General features: G+C 38.7%; 1 protein-coding gene across 6 annotated transcripts in view; it reads left to right on the top strand.

Annotated features, from left to right (window-relative positions):
• The window catches only part of LOC113064229 (ankyrin-1-like), a 63581-nt gene that overhangs the window by 30227 nt on the left and 8278 nt on the right, over positions 1–25076 (top strand). For 5 of the 6 annotated variants that reach the window (XM_026234884.1, XM_026234883.1, XM_026234879.1 and 2 more), the window contains 36 exons: positions 1264–1362; positions 2040–2138; positions 2226–2324; positions 2401–2586; positions 2807–2905; positions 2992–3090; positions 3681–3779; positions 3888–4085; positions 4173–4271; positions 4559–4657; positions 4832–4930; positions 5013–5210; positions 5525–5623; positions 5731–5829; positions 5968–6165; positions 6338–6436; positions 6562–6660; positions 6775–6873; positions 7074–7166; positions 7263–7335; positions 8102–8122; positions 9305–9428; positions 9560–9623; positions 10383–10495; positions 10750–10974; positions 11965–12119; positions 12236–12447; positions 12745–12949; positions 13223–13319; positions 13572–13800; positions 14021–14149; positions 16209–16328; positions 20350–20434; positions 21821–21895; positions 21995–22126; positions 22433–22591. In XM_026234884.1, the coding sequence (XP_026090669.1) occupies positions 1264–1362; positions 2040–2138; positions 2226–2324; positions 2401–2586; positions 2807–2905; positions 2992–3090; positions 3681–3779; positions 3888–4085; positions 4173–4271; positions 4559–4657; positions 4832–4930; positions 5013–5210; positions 5525–5623; positions 5731–5829; positions 5968–6165; positions 6338–6436; positions 6562–6660; positions 6775–6873; positions 7074–7166; positions 7263–7335; positions 8102–8122; positions 9305–9428; positions 9560–9623; positions 10383–10495; positions 10750–10974; positions 11965–12119; positions 12236–12447; positions 12745–12949; positions 13223–13319; positions 13572–13800; positions 14021–14149; positions 16209–16328; positions 20350–20434; positions 21821–21895; positions 21995–22126; positions 22433–22591 (4477 nt within the window). The remainder of the gene's footprint in view (positions 1–1263; positions 1363–2039; positions 2139–2225; positions 2325–2400; positions 2587–2806; positions 2906–2991; positions 3091–3680; positions 3780–3887; positions 4086–4172; positions 4272–4558; positions 4658–4831; positions 4931–5012; positions 5211–5524; positions 5624–5730; positions 5830–5967; positions 6166–6337; positions 6437–6561; positions 6661–6774; positions 6874–7073; positions 7167–7262; positions 7336–8101; positions 8123–9304; positions 9429–9559; positions 9624–10382; positions 10496–10749; positions 10975–11964; positions 12120–12235; positions 12448–12744; positions 12950–13222; positions 13320–13571; positions 13801–14020; positions 14150–16208; positions 16329–20349; positions 20435–21820; positions 21896–21994; positions 22127–22432; positions 22592–25076) is intronic. The other variant, XM_026234881.1, reaches the window with a different exon arrangement.

The raw sequence follows: 25076 nt of genomic DNA, 5'->3' as shown, positions 1-25076 counted from the left end.
TTTTGACAGTGAGACCGATTAAGCCCTCACTATGGGTGCTTTGGGACTAGAGAACATTTGAGAATCAGCAAAAACGATGTTTAAAGCTAAGAGCATGTGCTTAATTCCCACCTCAGCTATAAGCAGGTGATGAACTGGCGTTAATGAGATTTTTAGACAATTAATGATCTTGTCCTAGAGTTTAATTTGTCTTTATTTTACAGGTGACTAACTAATAGTTGTAAATAGCTCTAAAGTTAAGCATTTTCATCTATTAAAATCTAATCATGATATAGCTAAAAAATAATCTGTGAATTTTTTAAAAAACTCTTTTAAGCCATTAGCAAAAGGATGTGCAAGAACTGAAGCACAATAAACTTCCCTTTATCAGTCATTACTTATACAGAAGTGAAAATTAAGTCATTATTCACTGAAAATCTTGCCATCCATTCTTGTACATTATGGACCATGCTTTTGTGTATAATAAATAAAAATAAAAAATATTAAGTGCCATGTAAGTGGATTTGGATAATCGTGTGTACCAAGTTTTTTCATCTATTTAGAAGCTTTTCAAGATCAGAATGCCTTCAGAATTTATCTTTTGCAAAGCTGAAATTTCAGCGGTTATTCACCATTACTATTAGTCTTCACATGATCCTTCATTTGGTTCTCGTGAAACCTCAGTTCACAAGCACATCATTTAATTTGTTAAATTTCATGCATCCTTACTAAATAAATGTATGAATTTCTTTAAAAAGAAACTGCTGAACCTAAGATTTTGAATATAGAGTTTTACTATATTTTCATATAATCCATGGATGTATAACACTGAGTGTGGGTTTCAGTACTGTGTGATATTTCCCAAAACATTATAAAGCACGTCCAGTGATAATTAATGCTAAGCGGGCACATGTGACTGTTTTCATCAGTGCTCCTCCCCACCGTCTGCAAGCAGAGCCAACCCCCCCCCCCCCCTCCATCCCCCATGGCCGCACCAGACTACACACCCAGCTTCCTTACACAAGCACACACTGTACCGTGGACAGTTCTCCAATCAGCCTTTACCTCTCCCTGACTTTTTGTCTGTTTCCGCCGCTGCTCTATTTCCATGCTTTGTTTAATGAGAGGGCTCCACAGACCTATAGATGTCTTCCCTCCTATCAGTGAGTCATTTGACAGGTAGACAGGGAGAGATAAAGAGATAGACTTGAGATGTGTCAGGGTTTTTTTTTTTTTTTTGAGAACAAGTTTTTCAAAACCTCATGTTTTCTCTTGTATTCACAGAATGGGCTTAATGGGTTGCATTTGGCCTCCAAAGAAGGCCATGTTAAGATGGTGCTGGAGCTGCTGCACAATGGAATTGACTTGGAGAATACTACAAAGGTAAATACTTCTTTCAGCCTGACGGCTTCCTCCGGCAGGCCAAAAACAGATTTAGAAATGTGATAAGTTCAGAATATCAGTTCAGATATAAATTCTGAATATCTTTATTAATAAAAAACTTGAATTTATTGAACGTTGCCATTTATTATGTTGGCAATACCAAAAGGCATGTAGGAAATATAGGTTAGTGTACTTATAAAAGTTGACAAAATTAAACAAAAAAAATTTTGTCCGGTGAAATGATCTGTGGAATGATAATGTCCCTCCCACTAATGCCATGATTATTAAATCATAATGCATATTATTTCTATACCACCTTTCACACAAAATGTGCTTCACTAATTAACAATAATATCAGTTAAACTAGTATAATGTCTTAAGAGTAGACAATCAAATTTCCTATAATAAAAAAGGTTTGTAGTCTTGCTTTGTTGCAAGAATCATTTAGAATGTTACAGAATTAAAGTTTAAATTAATAAATCAAATCACTGTTTCATGCGGTAGAAATGGCACATGCTCATATCGCTATATTTTTGCATTTGCAATTTCAAAGGCACAAATAAAACCAAATATAAGCAGTGAAATCAAATGACATCTTCAAAATACTGTTTATGCTTTTTAACATGCATTGTCTGATCTTTCTCTGTATTATATTTACATGACTATTCATTTTGCAGAAAGGGAATACCGCCCTTCACATTGCTGCTCTGGCCGGTCAAGAGAAAGTGATTGCTGAACTGGTCAATTATGGTGCCAATGTCAATGCCCAGTCTCAGGTTAGTCGGAGCCTCAAAACATGAATCAACAAACCTAGAAAGATGCTAATGAGACGCTTAATTAATTTGTTCTGTTGTGTTCTGCAGAAAGGTTTCAGTCCCCTGTACATGGCAGCGCAGGAGAACCACTTAGAAGTGGTCAAATATCTACTTGAACATGGAGCCAATCAGAGCCTTCCAACTGAGGTGAGTGACATGTTGAAATCAAGCTCAGCTGAAATCAAACCCAGCTTACCCTACAACTCTTGATTTCGCCCTCCAGGATGGCTTTACTCCTTTGGCGGTAGCTCTTCAGCAGGGTCACGAGAATGTGGTGGCCCTCCTTATAAACTATGGCACCAAGGGCAAAGTGCGCCTGCCGGCCCTGCACATCGCGGCACGCAACGACGACACGCGCACGGCTGCCGTACTGCTGCAGAACGATCCGAACCCAGACGTCCTGAGCAAAGTATGTGTGTTTGTGCACATCTGAAAGGTTTTATCTCAACATGAGTGAGATTACACATCATGACTCACTGAGCTCAGCGCAGCCTCTCTTGGCTTGTAATTGCAGTGATGACTGTGTGACAAGATAAACAGAGCTGACTTTGTTTAAAAATCCGTCAGCGTAGGTGTTTCTGTTTTGTACATACCCTGAATTAATGACATGCTACACTCTTTCCCCGTAGACCGGCTTCACTCCTCTCCACATCGCAGCCCATTATGAAAATCTCAGTGTCGCACAGCTTTTGTTAAACAGAGGAGCCAACGTGAACTTTACGCCGAAGGTCAGTGCAGCTCTCAAATGAAATGCTTCCAGTTATTATGTGTACGATTATGTGAACTTCTCACTTTCTCTCCTTTTCTCGTGAAGAATGGCATCACTCCATTACATATCGCTTCCAGGAGAGGGAATGTGATTATGGTGCGGCTGCTGTTGGACAGAGGAGCTCAGATAGATATCAAGACAAAGGTACAGTATCCATTAGAAACGTGAAAATATTTTCATGATCAAATAGCCTCAGTTTGCAGTGGTTTTGTTGTTGTTAACTATCTTAGATGACGAACCTTCGATAAAAGAAAATTTGCTAAAATGGTTTTATGAAAATGCAACTCAAAACTGATGTCCTAACACTGAAATAAATATAAATGAAAGCTAAATAGAAATATGTAAAAGCTAGTAATGAGACAGTATATATACCCTCCTGTCTTCAGAGTGTCTGAATAGATTAGTCAGTTAGTTTGATGACAAACTAACTAGTAGACCCTCCTGAATTCATGATATCTATCCAACCGTAGTCACATCTCACAGTGACATTATTTACCAGCTGATGAAAAATCTCGCTGCCGAGATTAATGAATCTGACTTATCTAAGTCTAGCTAGTGGAGAATGACCCATTTTAATTCCTCTTGGGAAAAACAGGTACCTTATGTTCTCTTTGTGACAGCTTGCTGTTTTAATGGTATGCATACATAAATAAGGACAGAAAATGCAACTCTTGTAGTATACATTGAAACATGGCCGATAAACCCATTTACAAAATTGCTTATTCTTTCTGCAGGATGAGTTAACGCCGCTGCATTGTGCAGCCAGGAACGGTCATGTACGTGTGGTGGAGATCCTGCTAGACCAGGGTGCTCCCATTCAGGCCAAGACCAAGGTGACCAAACTGTATTACTAAGATGGGCCATGCAGTTATGGATTTTAGCTTTATTGATGCCATAATCATGCTGATCGATTGATAATAATCGTGGGTTCCTCCTTTCAGAACGGTCTGTCTCCCATCCACATGGCAGCACAGGGCGATCACATGGACTGCGTGAGGCAGCTGCTGCAATACAACGCAGAGATCGATGACATCACCCTCGACCACCTGACCCCGCTGCATGTTGCAGCACACTGTGGGCACCACCGCATGGTCAAGGTGCTGTTGGACAAGGGGGCAAAAGCTAACGCTCGTGCTCTGGTTAGTGCATCTGTTGTTTTCATTTTCATACAACTGAACATATTAAACATACATAACATTAGATGTTTTTTTTGCTCTGTCTTTCAGAATGGATTCACTCCATTGCACATTGCCTGCAAGAAGAACCACATACGGTCCATGGACCTTCTTCTGAAGCACTCAGCGTCTCTGGAGGCCGTGACTGAGGTCAGATTACTCTCTGGCTGTCACTTTGATGGATAACCTCTATTCACTTTGCACCATTTACGCCTTTAAGCTTGATCCATGTAGAAAATAGACTATTTAGGAATGAAAGGTGACAAATTTATGAACAATTAGTTCTTTAACATCATTTATTTTTATTGCTGTATTAAATTCCTTTAATATATTAAGTTATTATTAAATGACATATATCTTTGTTGATCCATTGGTGCATGACAGAATCGTTAAACACATTTAAGGTCTTTGTGAAAATGCATGTTCTTGTCTCTTAGTCGGGTCTGACCCCTCTTCATGTGGCTGCGTTCATGGGGCATCTCAATATAGTGAAGAGTCTGCTTCAGAGAGGAGCTTCACCCAACGCATCTAATGTAGTAAGAACTGTATGATCTAATCAACACCTCGGAGATACCCAACAATCAAATCCCAAAGGCACAGCTATTCTGCTTTACAAATGGGCTTATGTCTTTAGCAACGATTATGGCAGTGATCACAGTTTTCTTTTCGCATCTAAATGTTTGTGACTGTGTTTCAATATGCCATTGCAGAAAGTGGAGACCCCTTTGCACATGGCTGCTAGAGCGGGGCACTGTGAGGTGGCTCAGTTCCTGCTGCAGAACAATGCACAGGTGGATGCCAAAGCGAAGGTATGGCAGTCATGCAAGCTGTTTTATCTGCTTTTGTTTTAGAAATCTCACATGTCCTCTATCTCACTCTATCATTTCACAGGATGATCAAACCCCCTTGCACTGTGCCGCTCGAATGGGACACAAGGAGTTGGTGAAGCTGCTCTTGGAACATAAAGCCAATCCAGACTCGGCCACCACAGCAGGTCACACTCCTTTGCACATCGCCGCCCGCGAGGGACACTCCCAAACCACACGCATCCTGCTCGACGGCAATGCCCAACAAACCAAAATGACCAAGGTTCTCTCCTCTCAGTTAGCCCTTTGCTGAGCCCTGGCTTAAAATGCTTCTAAAAAATGATGCCTTGACGTCCAACTGTTGGCGTCCATTGGATTCTTGTGTGTTTTATAGAAATTATCCGAAAATATGGTTTAAAAAAACTGTTATGCAAAATTCTGTAAACCCTGTTAGCAGGGTTAGCAGCAGATTGTGTTAAAAGTTAGCAGCAGTAACCAAGGTGGGCACAGCACCAAACAGTCATTTTCACTAAATGACAACTAAATATTCACATCTTCACCAGCATTTTCAGTGTGTATATCTGTGTCTTCTTACAGAAAGGATTTGCTCCTCTACATGTAGCATGTAAATACGGGAAAGTGGATGTGGCGGAGCTGCTTTTGGAAAGAGGGGCCAATCCCAATGCAGCTGGAAAGGTAATTCATCAAGACAAACATCTGACATCTCAGTACTTGTCTGCTAAAATCAGACAACGGTCAGCGGTGGCTGACTGAGGCCATGTGTCTCCTCTTTCCCGTCTCAGAATGGCTTGACCCCTTTGCACGTGGCCGTCCATCACAACAACCTTGATGTAGTCAAGCTGCTGGTCAGCAAGGGCGGCTCTCCGCACATCACGGCGAGAGTAAGATACACGTAAACACCATAAGAGATTTGGGACGGTGTCTATTCTGAGCTGTGACGTTAAGGGTTGCATTCTATTTCACACTTTCAAAAGCCGGCCAAGAAAAACAGTCACTTTTCGCTTTCTTCCATTTGACAGAATGGCTACACAGCCCTGCACATCGCAGCCAAGCAGAACCAACTAGAGGTGGCAAGCAGTCTGCTGCAGTATGGAGCTAATGCCAACTCGGAGTCACTACAGGGCATCACCCCGCTTCACCTGGCGTCACAGGAAGGCCAACCTGACATGGTGGTGCTGCTCATATCCAAACAGGCCAATGTTAACCTGGGCAACAAGGTGTTAAACTGTTTAAGCTTTGGTTAATTGGTATTCGATCTATGTCACAGAGAGAATAAATAGAACTAAAATAGGTTGAGATGTGTTGGAAGAAAATAGAAAAGGATGCATTTAACAGTCTCCTGATATCCTTTGTGTGTGTGTGTGTGTGTGTGTGTGTGTGTTTGTGCAGAATGGACTGACACCTCTGCACCTGGTTGCTCAGGAAGGGCATGTGGGCATTGCAGACATGCTGGTGAAGCAGGGTGCTTCAGTCTACGCAGCCTCAAGGGTAAGACACTTCAATGCACACAGAAACACACACAGCAGGGACATCTGTAGAATGTCCTAGAATTTAGACCTCAGTGCCGATATTTCCTTATCACCCTTTTAAATCTCACTCTCTTTCTCTGTTAGATGGGCTACACACCCTTACATGTGGCATGTCACTATGGGAACATAAAGATGGTGAAGTTTTTACTCCAGCATGAAGCACATGTTAACAGCAAGACAAGAGTGAGTGCTACACTTCTGGATGTACTGTACACACTACACCGGCTTCTCTTTTTGTACAGTTTCATTGCTAGTATGTACTTCTGCGATATATTTTCCCTTATTTTCCTTTTCCAGCTGGGATACACTCCTTTACATCAAGCAGCCCAGCAGGGCCATACAGACATCGTCACCCTGCTGCTGAAACATGGAGCCCTGCCAAATGAGATCACCACTGTGAGCAGACTCCTTTCCCCCATACCTGAAATAACAAAAATAGTATACACTGCTTGAATGTCTGATGAAGAGCATTTGGTCTCGGTAATTACTGCTGTCATGCGGCCAGTCCTCTGTAGTAAACATAAGCTGTTATTTAAAAATGATCCTGCTGAAAAGAGTTGTATGAGTAAGTAACCTGACTATGTTATCTGTGACAGAATGGGACGTCACCTCTGGGTATCGCTAAGCGGCTGGGGTACATCTCTGTCATTGATGTGCTGAAACTGGTGACTGAGGAATCTGTGTCTATGGTGAGAGCCGTTTGCATCTCATGAACTGTGTCCGGACTGAATTTGTGCAAGATTCGCCATCTCGATTTGTTCGTATATTCCCTCTCTATCCCTCAGATCACCACCGAGAAGCATCGCATGAGTTTCCCGGAGACGGTGGATGAAATACTGGACGTGTCAGAAGATGAAGGTGCGTACGGGTGGCTCAGATTGGATTTAGCCTGAAGCATCATACTGCAGTAAATGGTGCATTAAAGCACTGATTCTAAGCTGCTGTGACAAGGTCTCGGTGCTGTGAAGTTGCTGCTAGATTGTCAAATTAAAAACAAGAGGCCAGTATGCAGATGAGGTGGTGGGTCATATCCCAAAAGTGACAGTCTGAAGTGAACCAGAGATTAGAGATGTTATCCCACTCATAGTGATGCTTCGCTTGACTGCACAAAGTGATTTACACACGTAGGATTATTTATGTATATTAAAGCATTTTGTGTCTATTGTAAAGCATTTTAAGCTCTGTTTTTTTACAGTTATCATATTGCTTCAAAAGAATATAGCTCTTGATTGTACCACTTTTATGATGTTTTATATCACTTTAATGTATTTTTTGTTGCTTGATAGCCACTGGTCACCACCCAATTTTGTTGTAAAGAAAAAAGCAGCTTGGACATTCTGCTGAATATTTCCTTATATGTTTTACAAAAGAAAGAAAGTTTGAAAACACAAAGTATGGACAGAGTTATTAAAAGAGGACAGAATTTTTAATTGATCTATCTATCACCTTCCTCGCCTCTAATTGTTAAATGTGTTTGTTTCCTCTGAGAGATCATTGTTAAATCTCCATGTATTCAGGACTTTAATGGATTGAAAAAGTAAAGTATTTCATGATCATTGAAACCTACTTTAAATCTACGGTAGCAACGGCAGCCTGAAATGTTCCTTCTTCCTTCCCGCTGTAGGAGTTGCTCAGCTAACATTAGGTAGGAGCGTCTCCCTCTCTCTAGCTTGGTTGTCCGGTTCTCAGTGGTTAGTGAAATGTGTGCCTCCATTTCAAGCACTGTCACCTTGTCTCTGACCCTCAAGTCTCTCTAACCACTCTCTATTCTAACATGTTGCTTCGTGTTACTACACCGTCGGCCCCACATCATTGTGTAGTCATGATGTTTCTTTTCCTTTACTGACAGTAACATGTGTTTGTGGATCCATCATTGACAGGACAGCATCCAAAATTACTTTGTGTTCTCAGTTTGCTCCATAGGTGTTTCTTCAACTGTGGGCACTTTTGGCCCTGTGCATTAAATATACACACTTAAAACTTTTTTCTGCAAGTCAGATTCTAACATTATATTATATTATATTATATTATATTATATTATATTATATTATATTATATTATATTATATTATATTATATTATATTATACAGCCACGCCACAAGGATGCGCTATTTCTACATGTATTTATGTTTTGATTTGAAAGAAAACATTGCATCCTTGTGGCACAGCTGACACAGAAGAGCTTAGGCATTTTATTTTTTTTATTTATTTTTTTGCATGGGTAAAACAATGAAAGTTTAACAATAAAAGGTATTTTAAAAACTGTCAAAAATAAATTATTAAAACATCAAAAAAAAAATTATACAAAATAGGAAAACGCTGAAATGTGTTTGTTTTAATAAACAACTGTTGGGACATAATAGAGCCCATAGTTGAAGAAACACCCATAGATGAGGTTATCTTTATCCAGACACTATGGGAGTCACACTGGGAGTGGATACTTTTACTAATTGACTAATGATGATGATGATTTGACTCAGCAGAGGGCTCCAAAATAAACTGTCACAGTGGCCGTTTTATGTGTCTCTGAACACCTATGACTAAGCCCCTTCAATAACACCAAACTATCTCTCCCATGCAGATTAAGTGTGATCTGCCCACTTCAGTAACCAGTACCATGCAATCTTATTGAGTATCTTGATTTCTTCATATTTTGCATTGGCTCTGTGTGTATGACGTCATTGCTTGGACTTGGTGAATGAGTGAATGTGCTCGACCGGGAATGATGGGGGATTGTGAATGATGAAATAACTTAAAATAAGCTTTTCTTCCTTTTTCTGCAAACCTCCTAGATCAGTGTCTTTGACATATTTTGTGCTGTATGTAGGTGATGAACTTCTCGGGATGGACGGGGCACGCTATTTGAAGCTGGATGACCTGAAAGACCAGGATGATGATTTTCTGTCCCCCAAGAAAACCCTGAGAGACTTTGACTGTGGGATGGGCACGACGTAGGTCACAAGAGCACAATGCAAAAATATTGCCCTTTGGCTAAGATTCTAGAACAAATATAAACACTTTTTTTTAACCTTAAAATAAAGTATTGAAGTTAGATTACAAATATCTCCTTCATTTTCTCCAGACCTTACTCACCCGCAATTCCCAGAATTCCATGTGTGTCACCTGAAACTGTGATGTTGGACCAGGTATTGTGTTTTTCTGCTTCATGTGCTAAAACAAGAAATGTTCCTTTCTAAAAAATCCAGGTCTGGTGGTTTCTAGCTGGTCAACTCTTTCTCAGTTCAAATCCCCCCACTGTCCACAACAAAATTCAAAAGCCCCCTTAGCCCTAGGTTTGTATAAAAATAACTGTTTCAATATATGGTCACTTCTAAATCCTGTTCAAATGAAAGTAAAATAATTAAAACATTTAATTATAATTTACGTGACTTTTCCAGTCATTCGTTATTTACCGGATAATGATTTAAAAAATAAATAAATAAATAAATAAATCACAATTTCTACCAAATACATAATTTTAGAGCTTATATATAACGATGTATATAGCTAAAAATATGCCTATGGAGGTTTATTAATAACAATATAAGGTTGTATTTATTTACATAGCTTTTTCAAGTCTAGAAGTCACTTTGAGAATGAAGCTTCCTCATATATTCAGGTTTAATATTGTTTTATTTGAAGTAATTCTGAGTCCCACTTGAATGTTTGCCGAGGTCCCCTAGTGGACTTCGGCCTGGTAGACCATCTTTTCCAAACTGGTTAGGACAGGTATACCATCTTGGCAAAGCTGGAAGGAGCTTGAGTTAGTTAGTTGCTGTTACCCGGTTTTCTAAGCAGAGTTGTCTCTTTCTCTCTCTTAGTTTCATACAGCTTCCATTGTATCTCTGTCTGTGTGTGTGTGTCTTTGTGTCTGTGTGATCTGTGCTACTCCTGTGTGTCTGTAGTACACACCTGTCCCTTTGCCAAAGGAGTATGACGAAGACTCTCTAATCCCCAGTAGTCCAGCCACAGAGACCTCAGACAACGTTAGCCCAGTGGCCAGCCCCATCCACACTGGGTCAGTGCACATATTTCACATTCAGCCTATCAAATCCAGTAACCAGGCGTTACCAACACTCGCTAATGGCTTCTCACCGCTTTTATCTCCGTATTTATTTGTTGGTCAGAAATGCTTATTTTTATACCTGTCTTCACTGTCATCAAGTGTCTAGGAAGTGGGTTCTTTTGAAGATGTTTTAGCTTTATATTGGGCTTCCGGCTGTTTTGAAAAGTTCTTGAACCCGGTTTGCTCACAGGCTGGTTGTTTGACAGGTTTCTGGTCAGCTTCATGGTGGATGCGAGAGGCGGGTCCATGCGTGGCAGCAGGCATAATGGTCTGCGTGTGATCATCCCGCCGCGCACTTGTGCCGCCCCCACACGCATCACCTGCCGTCTGGTCAAACCGCAGAAACTCACCACCCCACCTCCTCTCGTGGAGGGAGAGGGACTCGCATCTCGTATTATCTCCCTAGGGCCTTCCAGTATGCAGTTTCTGGGGTAAGGGTCTGTGTGTGTGTGTGTGTGTGTGTGTGTGTGTGTGTGTGTGTGTGTGTGTGTGTGTGTGTGTGTGTGTGTGTGTGTGTGCGTGTGTGTGTGTGCATGGTTTTGTGACAGCAGGACACAACTCTGTATAATGACGTGGGTATGACACAGGTATTATAAGGAGAGGGTGACTTATGAGGACATAACCCATGTCTCCATTTTTCATAAACCTTATAAAAAATTCAGATTTAGTTTTTTTGAGAAAGTAAAAATGCACAAAGTTTCCTGTGAGGGTTAGGGTTAGGTGTAGGGAGATAGAATATACAGTTTGTATAGTATAAAAACCATTACGCCTATTGGATGTCCCCACTTTTCTCAAAAACAAGCGTGTGTGTGTGTGTATGTGTGCGTGTGTAAAATGAGGATTCATATGCTTCAACTGTTCTGGATCTGCTGTTTTGGTTCCTTAATGATTCAAATAATAATTGTTATTGCAAATAAAAAACAAACTTCTTAAGCCAATCTGAATTTGTACATTGATATGTCTTGATTTAAGAATGTTTTGATATTTGTACTGAAAGTAAATACTGCTATAAATACAGAATTAAATAACTGTTGTGAATAAATCTTACTGAATTCACTCAAATAAATTTCTTTTCAGATTTCTGACAACAGAACAGTAATAATAAATAATATAATAATATATCTTATCATGTAATAATTATAATAATAATGTAATTATTCTAATTTAATGTACATTTAATTGACTTATTTGAATGTCTACTATTCTACTATATTTTTAAATTACTTATATTATTTTTATATATGGTTTATATTATTTGTATGTATGGTTAGGGGTTTATGAAATATATATTCTTCTTGGATATTCTTCTTCTTTTCTTTCGATTGTGCCGCTGTGCCAAGTGGAATTTTTCCTATCAATCACTGAAGGAACAATACAATACAATAACAAATGCTTTTGCACTTTCCCGTCATCCCTTTCAGGCCAGTGATAGTGGAGATCCCTCATTTCGCGTCCTTGAGCCGAGGTGATCGGGAACTAGTGGTTCTCCGAAGTGAGAATGGCTCTGTATGGAAAGAGCATCGAAACCGCTATGGCGATGATGTTCTAGAAACCATCCTTAATGGCATGGATGAAGGTAGTTTTATCATTTTATTTTCTCTTTCGGTTATATAGCAGGAAGTGCTAGCAGACATATCACTTTACACTGCACCGATAATTTCTGCAGGACTGACATTATGACCCTGTTTTCAGATCTGGAAAGTCAGGAGGAGCTGGAGAAGAAAAGAATCCGCCGCATCATCTCCACAGACTTCCCTCTCTACTTTGCTGTGGTGTCACGTATCCAGCAGGAGAGCGATCTTATAGGTCCGGAGGGAGGTCAGCTGACAAGTAAGCTGGTACCCCAGGTCCAGACCATTTTCCCGGACACGGCGGTCACTAAGAGGGTCCGACTTGGCCTACAGGTGAAATTTCAAGACATTTTAGGATGTAGAGAATGACAGTGAAGCAATATCAACACACAATAATGAATTTATGATTCATACAGAATTTACAGAATATATTATGTATATTATAATTATGTATTGTAGGAGAAATAATAATACTAATTATTATTATTATTTGTAATAATATACTAATAAATAAAAAATATTGTTTCAAGGTTGCTGTAAATTCAGCAGAGAATAACTGAAGATGATTTCAGCAGTAAATGATTTATTCATTTTCGTGACTTTATTTCTTTTCCTCTTGTCTCTACCCAGGCCCAGCCAATCCCTGATGAGTTGCTGACTCGGCAGTTAGGAAACCAGGCCACATTCAGTCCCGTTGTGACAGTGGAGCCTCGTCGGCGCAAATTCCACCGACCAATCGGGCTGCGTATCCCTTTGCCTCCATCCTGGAAGGAGAGTCCACGCGATGCCGGCGAAGGAGACACTACCAGCCTCCGCCTCCTCTGCAGTGTTATTGGTACAGTCCGGTCCCGATCTATTTCAAAGAAAACATTGTCTGAAATTGATATTTATGTTTTGGAGAAAGGCAGATTGTCTTGAATGCCAGTCTTTTTCAGCCTCAGCCAGATTTGATGTAGCTGCCCTGCCAAGCTGCTTGGAAAAGGCTGAAACAGACTGGTGTCCTGCCTGGAGAGGGACACTGGGATAAAGATAGTCTCAGCAAGTTCATTCCAGATGGTGTTGGTTGAAAAAAAAAAAGGATTTATAAAAAGCTGTAAACCTTCTGCAGGTGGCACTGCTCCCGCTCAGTGGGAGGACATCACTGGCACTACCAAGCTCATGTATTCCCACAAATGTGCCAACTTCACCACCAATGTGTCCGCAAGGTGAGACACAAAAACACACAAGAATAGAGCACCCAGGGGCGATTTTATTACTAAACAGTTGCACCAATCTGTGAATTGCATTGTATTTTAGTACACCTCTTCAGTTCACCTCTCAGGTTCATGGTAGCCACCACTACAACCCATAGAACCGTCCCACATTTGAATTATATGCACTTACAAGTACAAATTGTCTCTTGTGACCGTGTTTTCTGATCTCTATAGTACGTGCATCTGTCCTCTGTTTCGCTGCAGGTTCTGGCTGGCGGACTGTCCACGGACGGCGGAGGCCGTGACCTTCGCCAACCTGCTGTACCGTGAGCTGATGTCAGTCCCGTACATGGCCAAATTTGTGGTATTTGCTAAGATGAACGATGCCAGAGAGGGCCGTCTGCGCTGTTACTGCATGACCGATGACAAAATAGACAAAACCCTTGAGCTGCACGAGAACTTCTCTGAAGTGGCCCGCAGCAGGGACATTGAGGTTAGCAAACATCATATGTGGTATCTATGTACGTATATACTGTATAATGCACTCAAAAGTTTGGGATCAGTAAGATTTTTTTATGAGATCTAAATAAAGAAATGCATGCTTATGATGCAGCAGTTCATATGTGCATGTGTACAAAAATAAATGCTAAGTCTCTTGGACTCTGTATGACACACTGCTCTTCTTGTGTTTCTCCTTCATTTTCCACCCACAGGTGATGGAGGGGATGCCGCTACACTTAGAATGTTCTGGAAACCTGGTGCCGGTGAGGAAAGCCACCCAGCAGCCCCGTAGCTTCAGTTTCCAGGCCTTCAGAGACAACCGGCTACCTGTCTCCGTAAAGGTACGTTCATTTGTCGTTCCCTTATTTATTTCTGTCTGTCTGCGGGTGTGTCTTAGGAAATGTATATTGAGAAGTTCATGCCAACTTCCTTGTGTCAATAATTCACTTATTCACACATTTTTTTTTTCAACCTACACAGGTTTTTGTTATTGAGTGTGCCATTCTTTTGTGTGTGTGTGTGTGTGTGTGTGTGTGTTAGCTTTGTTATCCACTTTGTCTGATCATCTTGTCGATTTTGTGTATTCCCCAATGTCTTTGTTGGGCTGCACATGTATTCAGTAAAAGCATCATTAAATCAAAATTGTAATATGGCCTCGTGTGACCCCGGAGTGTGTCATAATCATAAGCTGTCCAGAACGTGACTTGGTTTTGCTTTTTGCACTGCAATTTCCGTATGTTGTTCACTGTGAACTCAAAGTGCTTCAGGTTCACTTTAATGTATATTTTTACATTAATGTAATTTTAAATATTTTTGCTACAATACGTTATTATGAAAATCTAATAATGTGACAGTGGCTCATAGGAGAGGAGATAACAGTAAAAAATGATAACAGAAATATTACAGAAATGTTCTTTTTTTTAACTATTTTACATTAAAGGATATTATCTAGTTAATATGAATAAATATGATTATAATAATCATAACTGATTAATTATCGTTATTATTAATTATAAAAAGTATACGAAGAAGAAGAATTATTGTGGAATTTATTATGTCAAGTTAGCATGAAATTGCAATAATGTAGAAATGTTCCAGAAATTTTTTTATATGTTATAATAAATTATATTATTTTATTTTCAAAACAATATTAATTAATCATATTTAATTTTAAATTAATAAAAATAATAGTATTAATAGTAACAATAATAATTTTTATGTGGTATGTTTTTCAAAATATTTATGTGTAAGTGAAAAGTGGACGAAATTTGTTATGTCTAATTATTCTAAAAATCTAATGATGGGTCACGAGAGGAGATGAAAGCAGGAGATCATATTAAAGAAAATTATTTGTACTATTTCATATTAATGTTTTATCACTTTTTTTTAGACTATATTAATTAATAGTTATTCATATATTTATTAATAAATGATATTTGTTTCAATGTGTTTATTTTTTGAATAAACTACTAATCCAAAAAGTTAAATCTTTATCATATTGCAGTTAGAATCACACTGGCAATATCTGTAAATATTTTTTGTCCAAATGGTGCAGCCCTAGTCCTCAGTGTCTCTGATCTCCCCCAGTGCTGTCCTTCTCTATCCATTCATTTTGGTGCCTGTCATTGTGGCTTCTACTCTTTCTGTTATCAGTCAGCCTCAGATGAGCTGCTCTGTGTTGTATTTTTGGTTCTGTGGTGTAGGGCTGTGCAAAAAATCGAATGCGATTTTCATGCTCATCTCATCAGTAAAGACCTTCTGGAAGCGCAATTGTGCTAGTTTTAGACTAGTTTTGAGAACTGGGCAGGATTTGTTGTAAAAACCTGGCAACCTTGATCTGAACGCACGTGCTGGAGATAAACTTCTAATCACAGGAGCGTCTTTACTGATGAGATGTGCATGAAAATCGCATTCAATTTTTTGCACAGCCCTACTGTGGTGTAGTGGTTCACCTCGTAACTGTTGTATTATTCCTGTGAGCATGCCCTTAACTCTTTCTCCTTCTAGCCTGCTTGCCAGTCTATCTGCCTGCCTGTCTGTATGTCTGTCTCACTGTCTCTCTCTCTCTCTCTCATGGTCACTCTCTTACTGTCTGATCTCACAGACGGCCAGGTAAAAGTGAAGGTAAATCTCTCCCTGTCTCCTGCCTGCCTGTGGACTGCTTCCATCCCCTTCCCCACCTCCCGTCAACCTGTATGAGTCACAGCCGGGCAGCTGCTCTGTCTAACAGTCTTTAATCTTTTTCTTTCTCTACCTCTCTCTCTCATCTTTCACTCCCTTTATTAATTTTTCCCCTTTCTTTTTTTCCTCATTTGACCCTTTGCCTGGTTTCCATCCCTCTTTTATCCTTTTCTCCTCTCTCCATCTGTTCCTCCCTCTCCATTTCCCCTTGCTCATCAGGTGAGAGACGCCAATAAAGAAGCCACCGGGTTCCTGTCCTTCCTGCGCAAGTCCACCAAGTACGAGGACACACAGCACGTGCTGTGCAACCTCAACATCACCATGCCTCCCTGCGTCAAGGTGCTGTCACTGTTCATTTCCTCTGTGATCTGTAACACCTGTACATGTTCTCATAAACTCGGTTTGCATGTTTGTGTTTTTGACACTCAGCCTTGGTAAAGATTTCAAAGCAAATTCCCTACTGATTTTTGGGCTGAATCCAACTTGGGAGACCTGATGGTTCGATTCAATATACCGGTTTAAAAAAAACAGTTCACCGGTTCTTGGTTCTTGGTTCAGTGTACTGATGATCCGAAAACCGATGCAACCGGCACATGCTGCAGTTCAGTATCATCAGCTGCTCTACTCGTGTTCATGTTCTGTTTACTACAAACTCAATTTGTGAATGTGTCATCGTTAACTATAAATACAGTACAGATATTACATAAATCATCCCTTATTCCTATTAAACATATTCCTATTAAACATAGTGTCTTTAGAGTCTTAATTATTGTCCAACTTCCCTGAAACCCCTTTGGCCTATATAATCTAACAAAATCTACAATTTTACAAAATATACAGATTAGATACATTCATCTTAAAAAAAAAAAGCAAAATAAAATATAGTTATTTTATCACACTTTCCGATGTTTAACAAAATACTTGAAAATTACACGCATGAGCAGTATAATCCGTTCATCGATTCTCAAATCGGACACGTCCGATAGAAAAGGTTTTCGGTTCAGTGTACTGGTGATCCAAAACCCAATGCAACCGGTTCTTGACTCGAGAACGAGAACAGCAGTTCAGTAAGTGTACTGTTTGAGTAAATGAATTACTCCGGGATATTGGTTTATTCTGACTCAGAGGTAGTGTCAGTCACATTAAAAGACTTAAAGTTAACAGTTTAAGTCTTTTGTGGATGATGCATTTTTGGCAGTTTAATGCTTATTGGAGAAGCGAATCATTTCAAACGATTCAGTTCGATTTGGTGAACTGGTTCAACCAAAGTTCACTATGAAGAACCGGTTAAATCGAACGATTCGTTCGCGAATCGGACATCACAAGCTATGATTATAACTGAATATTGTCATTTAAATGTCTTAAACGTGAAGTTTGGGGCAGATCAGACATTGCATGCTTAAGTTGGTGTAAAACAAGTAATTTCCTGTTGCCAGCTGGTGGCACCATGACTATAAATGAAAATTGGCCTTATGTGTTCAGGCCGGAACTCTTATAAAATGTGTGAATTTTGGGGCAGATTTAGCATTGTATGCATGAATTACAACAACTTCCTGTTTCATAGTATTAATGACATGCTTTAGCACTTAGTAAGTGTTGCTAACATGTTTGAGCACATTTCTAACATGTTTAGCACACAAAGGCATTTACTGTGTTGCTAAAGGCTGATTTATACTTCTGCATCAAACCCATGCCATAGCCTACACATAGATACACATCCTGACGTGCACATCTCCAAAATCGAACAGCGCATCAATTCTATGCCGACCGCAAGCACTGTTATTGGTCTACTAGAACCCCTCCCTCTCTATGTACTTGAGTTTTGTGTGTGTTTATGTGTACTTTAAGATATTTTAATGTTACACCTTCTTATATAAAATAAAACAAAGAACAAGTAGTTGTCTGCAACAAACAATGTTGATCTGGCATGGTACAAGTCCTTGTGGGGATGAAAAGAATGCCATCTTCTCCTGTTCCGTTGTTGTCTCCTTTTGTAGTTTTAAATAATGATTTAATTATTATATATTAATTTGCCACTGTCATGGTTATAATGCTTCTCTGACGAGCTGCTTCTTCTTCGGCTTTTGTTGTGGTACTGCGGGTTACACCATCAACATCCCCGAGGAAACTGCAGATTAGCGGTTTGCATGTGTACTGCTCGTTGACGTGGACAACGGCGCAGAAGTATAAATAAAAACTGACGCATATACTACGATGTAGGTCTGACACAGAAGTATAAATCAGACTTCATAGTGCATAACAGTGTAAAAGATGTGACATCCTGTTGCCAGCAGGTGGCACTATGACTACAATCGAATATGGGCATGTCTCTAATCAAACTTGTTAAATTTGGGGCGGATTGGACACTGCATGCCTTAGTTAAAGTAACTTCCTGTCTCACTGCATTAATAGCATGCTTTATCACTTAGTTAAGTGTTGCTAGCATGATTGAGTATGCTTCTAGCATGTTGCCAACCTATTTAACACTTGTTGACACTTTTTTGATATATTCCTAGGAGTCCATAACAGTGTTAAACATGTCACCATGACTATAACTGAATTTGGGCATGGGTGTTGGTTCAGCACAGAACACTATCAAATGTGAAGTTTGGGGCAGATCAGACATTGCTTGCCTGAGTTACAGCAACTTTCTGTTTCATGGCAAAATATCCAACTTTGTCAGGCCGCCAGGGACATGCCCTTTAACAAAAACTCAAGAGTTTCGCAATTTACCTCACAAAGGTCTTAAGTTGACCCTCACCAAATTCGAAGATTTTCAAAAATCAAGATATATATTTTATTTGTCACATACATGGTTATATGGAGAGTATATAACCAGCAGTGAAATGTAAGTAAGATGATCTGATTAAAACTCGAGGAGTTCGTCAAAGTACAAGGCCTGAAAATGGCAAAAAGTGCACAAAAATTGTACCGGAAATTGAAATTAACTTCCTGCTGGGTTTTGTGCCAAGATACTTTTTTGTTGGTAATGGTGTGTTACACGTGTGTACCAATTTTCATGCTTGCGCGTAAAACGTAGCTCTAGACACACTTTGTTGAAATTTTACAGGTGGCTCTATCAAGCCATTTTACCACACCTACTTTTGAAAACCATATCATATGTACATTTTTGCCAGTTCTGACGTGTTTGCTAAGATATATATATATAGATATATATATATATATATATATTTAAATTTTTGGTCACTTAAAGTGGCCAGAATTAGTTTCTTAATAAGATAATTTATGTGTGAACAATCTTAAATATTAGCACTAAGTATAAAATGGATAGTTTACACAAAAATGAAAATCACCCCCAGGGTATCCAAGATGTTGGTGACTTTGTTTCTCCAGAGGAACACAAAAATCAAACTGTTGCACTCCGTCAGTCTTATAATGGAAGTTGATAGGAATCACGGCTTTGAGAGTAAAAAAAAACATGCACAAACAAAACCAAATTAAATCCTGCGTCTCGTGACAATACATTGATATGTAAAGACACAAAACGATTAGTCCATGCAAGACACTGAACAGTATTTATATTGTTTTTTACCTCTGATTTTCACCGCAAAGTCCAAACATCCAAACAAGAGAGCATCTTGAGCGTGTTCTCAACAGCCGGAGCCTGGCGCATCTTCATCTTCTTCTTGCTTTACGGCAGTTCACATACATATAAGTGCATAACCTTCACCTGTCTCTCAAGTGGACCATTGACGCTCTATCTACAATCTCATTGGGAGTGTCAATGGTCCACTTGAGAGATAGGTTATGCACTTAATTATTATTTATTAGATCTTGGAGTTTATGTCACTAGACTATATACAATATCTATAGTGGACCATTTAACTCTAGGATTCAATTAAAATACATAATTACAGAAATTATAATTCTTCTCCAGGGCACGACATTCAGGATATACCTAGAGATATCTCAAGATGTTCCTTTAAGGTTGTGTTTCAGGCTACAGAAATAATAGTCATTCTATTTAAACTTTAAAACTTTTAAAATTAAAATTGAATGATAAGTTATTTATTGAGACTCTACATTAAATTTGTGCCTTAAAAAAAACATGATGCATAAGAAAAACATAAGTATGTGGTGTGTTGCATTTCATTCCATTTTCATTTCAAAAGTTCATTAAATAAGCTTATTTGCACATTTTGGGAAAAAGAAATAAAAGGATGCAATTGGTGTTTCAGATGTGATATTGTCTCCAGATTTCTCTTCCTGTGTACTACAACACTTTCAAGCTATTTTTATACATGAACACTTTGCCTTGTTGTCACTGTATATGTTTAAACAAAATACTTTATGAAAGACAAAAGTACAGCACTGTATTTACTCAGTATTTTTGTTTTAGGTGGTGGGAAGCGACGAGCGGAGGAGAACGTTGACCCCTCTCGCCCTGAGGGAGAGGTACAGCGCCCTGAATGAGCCTGGTCTGGGTAAGATATAGTGGCATCATGATGTGTCCCCTCAGCTATGGAGGAGGGGGGCTTCTGAATGCTGTGCCTATATCCTTGCTACTATATTTGCCCACTCAATCATGCATGGCTGTGACTGGGCATTGGATGCTGAGCACTGCTCTCTTTTATGAGGGTGATGCTGGGATTGCACTCAGAGGGGCTGCAACTTATACAGACAATTCAAAGAAATGTGCGGCCGTTATATTTAATATGAATGAGCAATAATGTAGCGCATGGTGCTGGTTTGATTCCAGCATAAATACTCTTAGCATGGCAAGCTCCAGCATTGAGAATGATGAATTGAGAAGAATGTTGAGAGGTGTTGAAGGTGCGGGAGTGATAATAGAAAGGTTCGAAGTGGTTTTGCCCTCCAAAACACGTCATATCTTCATTGTTCCTGAAGCAGATGAAGCCATCTAATGTATGTAGAGCGCAGATTTTGACCAGGTCTTGGTAAGTGATGATCAATGTTATAGTTTCAGTCACCAGTTATAACTAATCTAGGTCATTTTACTATATTTGGGAAATTTGACAAGATGTTTTACCATATAGTGGCTGTGTTTCCATTACATTAATTTCATATACAGTTCTCAATGAAAACTATAGATGCCATTCTCGTAGAGGTTGTTTTCATTACTTTCCTGTTATTCAGATCTTAATTGACAAGTTCTTTACTGAACATGTTCATTATTCATATACCAACACAAGTATACACTACTGATTAAAATTTTAGGGTTGGTAAGATTTTTTTATTTTTTTTATTAATACTTTTATTCTGCAAGGATGCATTCAATTAATCAAATATGACAGTAAGCACATTAATGATTTTAATGTCAAGCAGCAAAAACAGTTTTAAACATTAATAATATTATAATATGTTTCTTGAGCAACAAATCAGCATATTAGTATGATTTCTGAAGGAAGTAATGATGCTGAAAATTCAGCGTTGCCATCACAGGGATAAATGACATATTAAAATGCAATAAAATAGAAAACAGTTATTTAAAATAGTAGTAGTGTTTCAAAATAATATGATTTTTACTGAATTTTTGATCAAATTAAAGCAGCCTTGGTGAGCATAACTTAAACATTTAAAAACCTCACAGATCCTAAATTTTTGAGTGGTAGTGCATATGTTCATTTATTTATATATCACAGATAAGACCATATATCAACTAACCCCAAATATATGGTTATATTGTTATTGTGGTCTATAGTCTATATTGTATTACGTCTCTTGGGTTTTACAGTGAAAGCCAGAGTGAAATATATGTTATCCACTACTAGCATAGCTGGTTATGTCATTAAAGTGGTTCATTATTGGACTGTCTGTGGAAACAGTGATATATTTTTTCTTTGATTCAGCCACTGTGAATGCCATGGAGAGAACCGAGCTAAAGATCACAGTAATAGCAGAACAGCTGGGACTGAGCTGGACCGGTAAGGGCTTTACTTCTTGTATGTATCTCTTTTCATAACCTCTCATTTTTTCCCCCTTAACTCACATTCTATAAGTGCTTTCGTCTGTGTAATTTGTAGAGCTGGCAAGGGAGCTGCAGTTCAGTGTGGACGACATAAACCGGATCAGAGTGGAGAATCCCAACTCCCTCCTGGACCAGAGTTCAGCTCTGCTCAACCTGTGGGTCAGCCGAGAGGGCAAGAAGGCCAAGAGTGAGGATCCATAATTAACCCTCTACATCTTTGTGGCTTGATACATATCATTTATACATAATGGTTTATTATAATCAACCAAGATGAAAACTTTTGAATTAAAAGCCCTGAACTGCAATAAAATAATCAACGCAAGGTGGACATAAAACTAAAACAAAACTAAAATAAAAATAGTGGATTAAATTGCAGTATTTGCAGTATTTATTAAGCACTGTAAATGTTCGTTAATAAAAAATAAAGCTGTTCATTGTTAATTCATGTCCTGTTTCCTTGTATTTGCATACTCTTTCATCATCATATCTTCAGTGGAGAACCTTCATGGAGCTTTGAAGAACATTGACCGGGCAGATATTGTGAAGTTTCTGGAGGCTCAGGCTCCACGGGTGCTTCCCGAGGCGGCCGAGGAAGGAGCCCACAGACTGGCTGATCGGGACTCCGCTCTGCTTTCCCCTAGTGTCATCAACGGTAAGAACAGACTGCAGCTTGCACTGATCTTCTAATCCTCTGGACTTTTATGAGTGAAATGACATTAGACACCAAGTAAACCAATGCATAGATTTTTGGAGCTGCATGGTTTGGCCACTAATTGCATACTATCTCGAGTCTCCCAAAATCCTGAGCATGATATTTAGGTTGAAAGAACGTTTGAGACAGGATTTAATGAGATTTTTTTTTATTTTTATGATGAATCAGACATGCCATGGCAATGCTATGATTCCCACCTTTTCCATTCATTACTAAAAAATCTCTCTGTAGCAACAAAGTGTCATGTGGTTGCATTCCTTTTCAAGTCTCCTTGAATGCAACAGGTACTCATGGAGTATAACAAATGGTATTACAGCAAATTTGTGTAGTATTATATCATACACATATTGCAAATATTTATAAATAATTGTGGGAAAATGCAAAGGAAAATTTTTAGATTTAGTATTAAGTATTGCTATTGGAAAAGAATATATAAAGGGAAATAATGACATTGGGAATTTTTTAAATTATGTTTATTTTAGATTTATATTTATGGAGTGAAGCAGTGTTGGGGAAAGTTTTTTTTTTAAGTAATGCATTACAATATTGCATAAAAAAATTACTAATTAAGTTAACTTGGTGACTTTTTATTGATTTGTGTTATTCAACATCTAATTATTATAGGTTTGCATTATATTCTGAGTTTGCATTTCAAGGTTTTAATTCATTTTAATGATTAGTAAATCTTTTTTTTTCTTTTTTTTTGCGAGTGGGATGAATTAATGCACATTCACATTTAGCCTAAAACTACATCATGTTCACACAGCGCACACAACGCCTCTGTACTTCCGATTTCTTCCTGTATGGGGACAGGAGACTTGTCAGTCAATAAATGGGAAAAAAAGATTACTGATATTATTTTTTTGGAAAACATTTTCTCGGAAATTTAAAAAGTAATATGTTACTTTACTAGTGTTTTTTCAAATATGCCAGTGAGGAACAGATAGGAGTATGTAGGCTCATATGGATGAGTACTTTAAGAGAAGACAACAGGCCTCCATACTTGTGTCTGCGCCTCTCCTTCTCTCTTTCCCTCTTCTCTTTCTCTATACATGTCATCTGCAGCCCAGCCGCCCTCCTCTTCCTCCTCACAGCTCTCCTCTTCGACCTCCGACCTCATAATGACCTCCTCTGGGCCTTCTCTTTTCCTGTCATTCTTTGTATGTTTTCTAGTTCCCATTCTGTGTGGGAGCTGTGCTGTCTGTAAGCATGTGCATGCTGATTGACGTGCTCTTTTTTTTGTCTTTTCTGAAAAAAAAATTACTTGTGAGGCCTTCAAGTGAAAAGAGGCCTTTGTTTCTGTTGCTCTATAACAAACTTGTGTATGCATGGCATGCTTTCAATGTATGGGTTTCTTCCTGTGTATATTTTCACTAATTGTTTTCCTGAGTGGCGGTTAAACTCCTGAATTTCAGTAACTCCAGTAACTCTTCTTCTCGTCTTTGGTGAATATATTAATGTTGTTTTAGCCCCTACTGTTCTGTTGGCAACAGTTTACATTATGCTCTGGAAAATGTATCTGTGACTGTATCGTGTTGCAGAAGCATTTTTGGAACATTATGTTTCAACTGATTTATTGTTGTTGGTGTGTTTCAAGCGTGTTGATTGTGTGACGCCATTTTTTACCGCAGAGCTCTGTGTTGTTGCTGATGTCATGGACTGTATTCACAAACAAGAAAATTGTGTAGCTATTATCACCCCCTTGTGGCTAACATATATATATATATATATATATATATATATATATATATATATATATATATATATAACCATTATTTTTCAAGGCTAATTCCTTTCTCCTGGCTAAAAGAGACTAAAAATGGCTGTATAAACCAATTGAAGAACAGAAACAACATTTTCATAAAATTATCAAATGCAAAATATAATTATAAGATGTGAATGCAGTCCTAATCTATATCTGTGTGTGTGATAAGAAATATCTAACCACCTTATCAGGCCATTTAAGATAATCAGATCACTCAGAATAGTGTTGTGTGTAATATGAAGACGTTTCAGAGCCATAATTTGGTGTTGTGTGTTGTGCTGTAATGTTATGTGTGTTTGACTGTTTGAGTGTGTTTACATTTATTTGCATGTGTACCTGTTTGGGTGTGAGTGTGTTTTTAGGTTTGTGTCTCTTTATACATTTGCCCCATGTTGTGTTGTTTATTTGTATTGCAGTGACAGTAGATTTGTTGTGTCTCACAGCGTGCACTGTGTACGTGTCTCTGACTCACAGTCACATGTGTGTAATTCATTACCGGGGGGCACAGTGAAGGTCTCCACTAACTCATTGCTGTAAATCATCCTAATTCTCTTCATTTCTTCTTTTAATTATCATTTCATTACAACAGTAATATATCATCCATCCAACCACTGAACCATCCATGAATCCATCCACATACATATACAGCTACAACATTTG

The sequence above is a fragment of the Carassius auratus genome, chromosome 46 (assembly GCF_003368295.1).
Source record: "Carassius auratus strain Wakin chromosome 46, ASM336829v1, whole genome shotgun sequence".
Lineage (NCBI taxonomy): Eukaryota > Metazoa > Chordata > Actinopteri > Cypriniformes > Cyprinidae > Carassius > Carassius auratus.
This window is presented reverse-complemented; position numbering and strand designations above follow the sequence as displayed.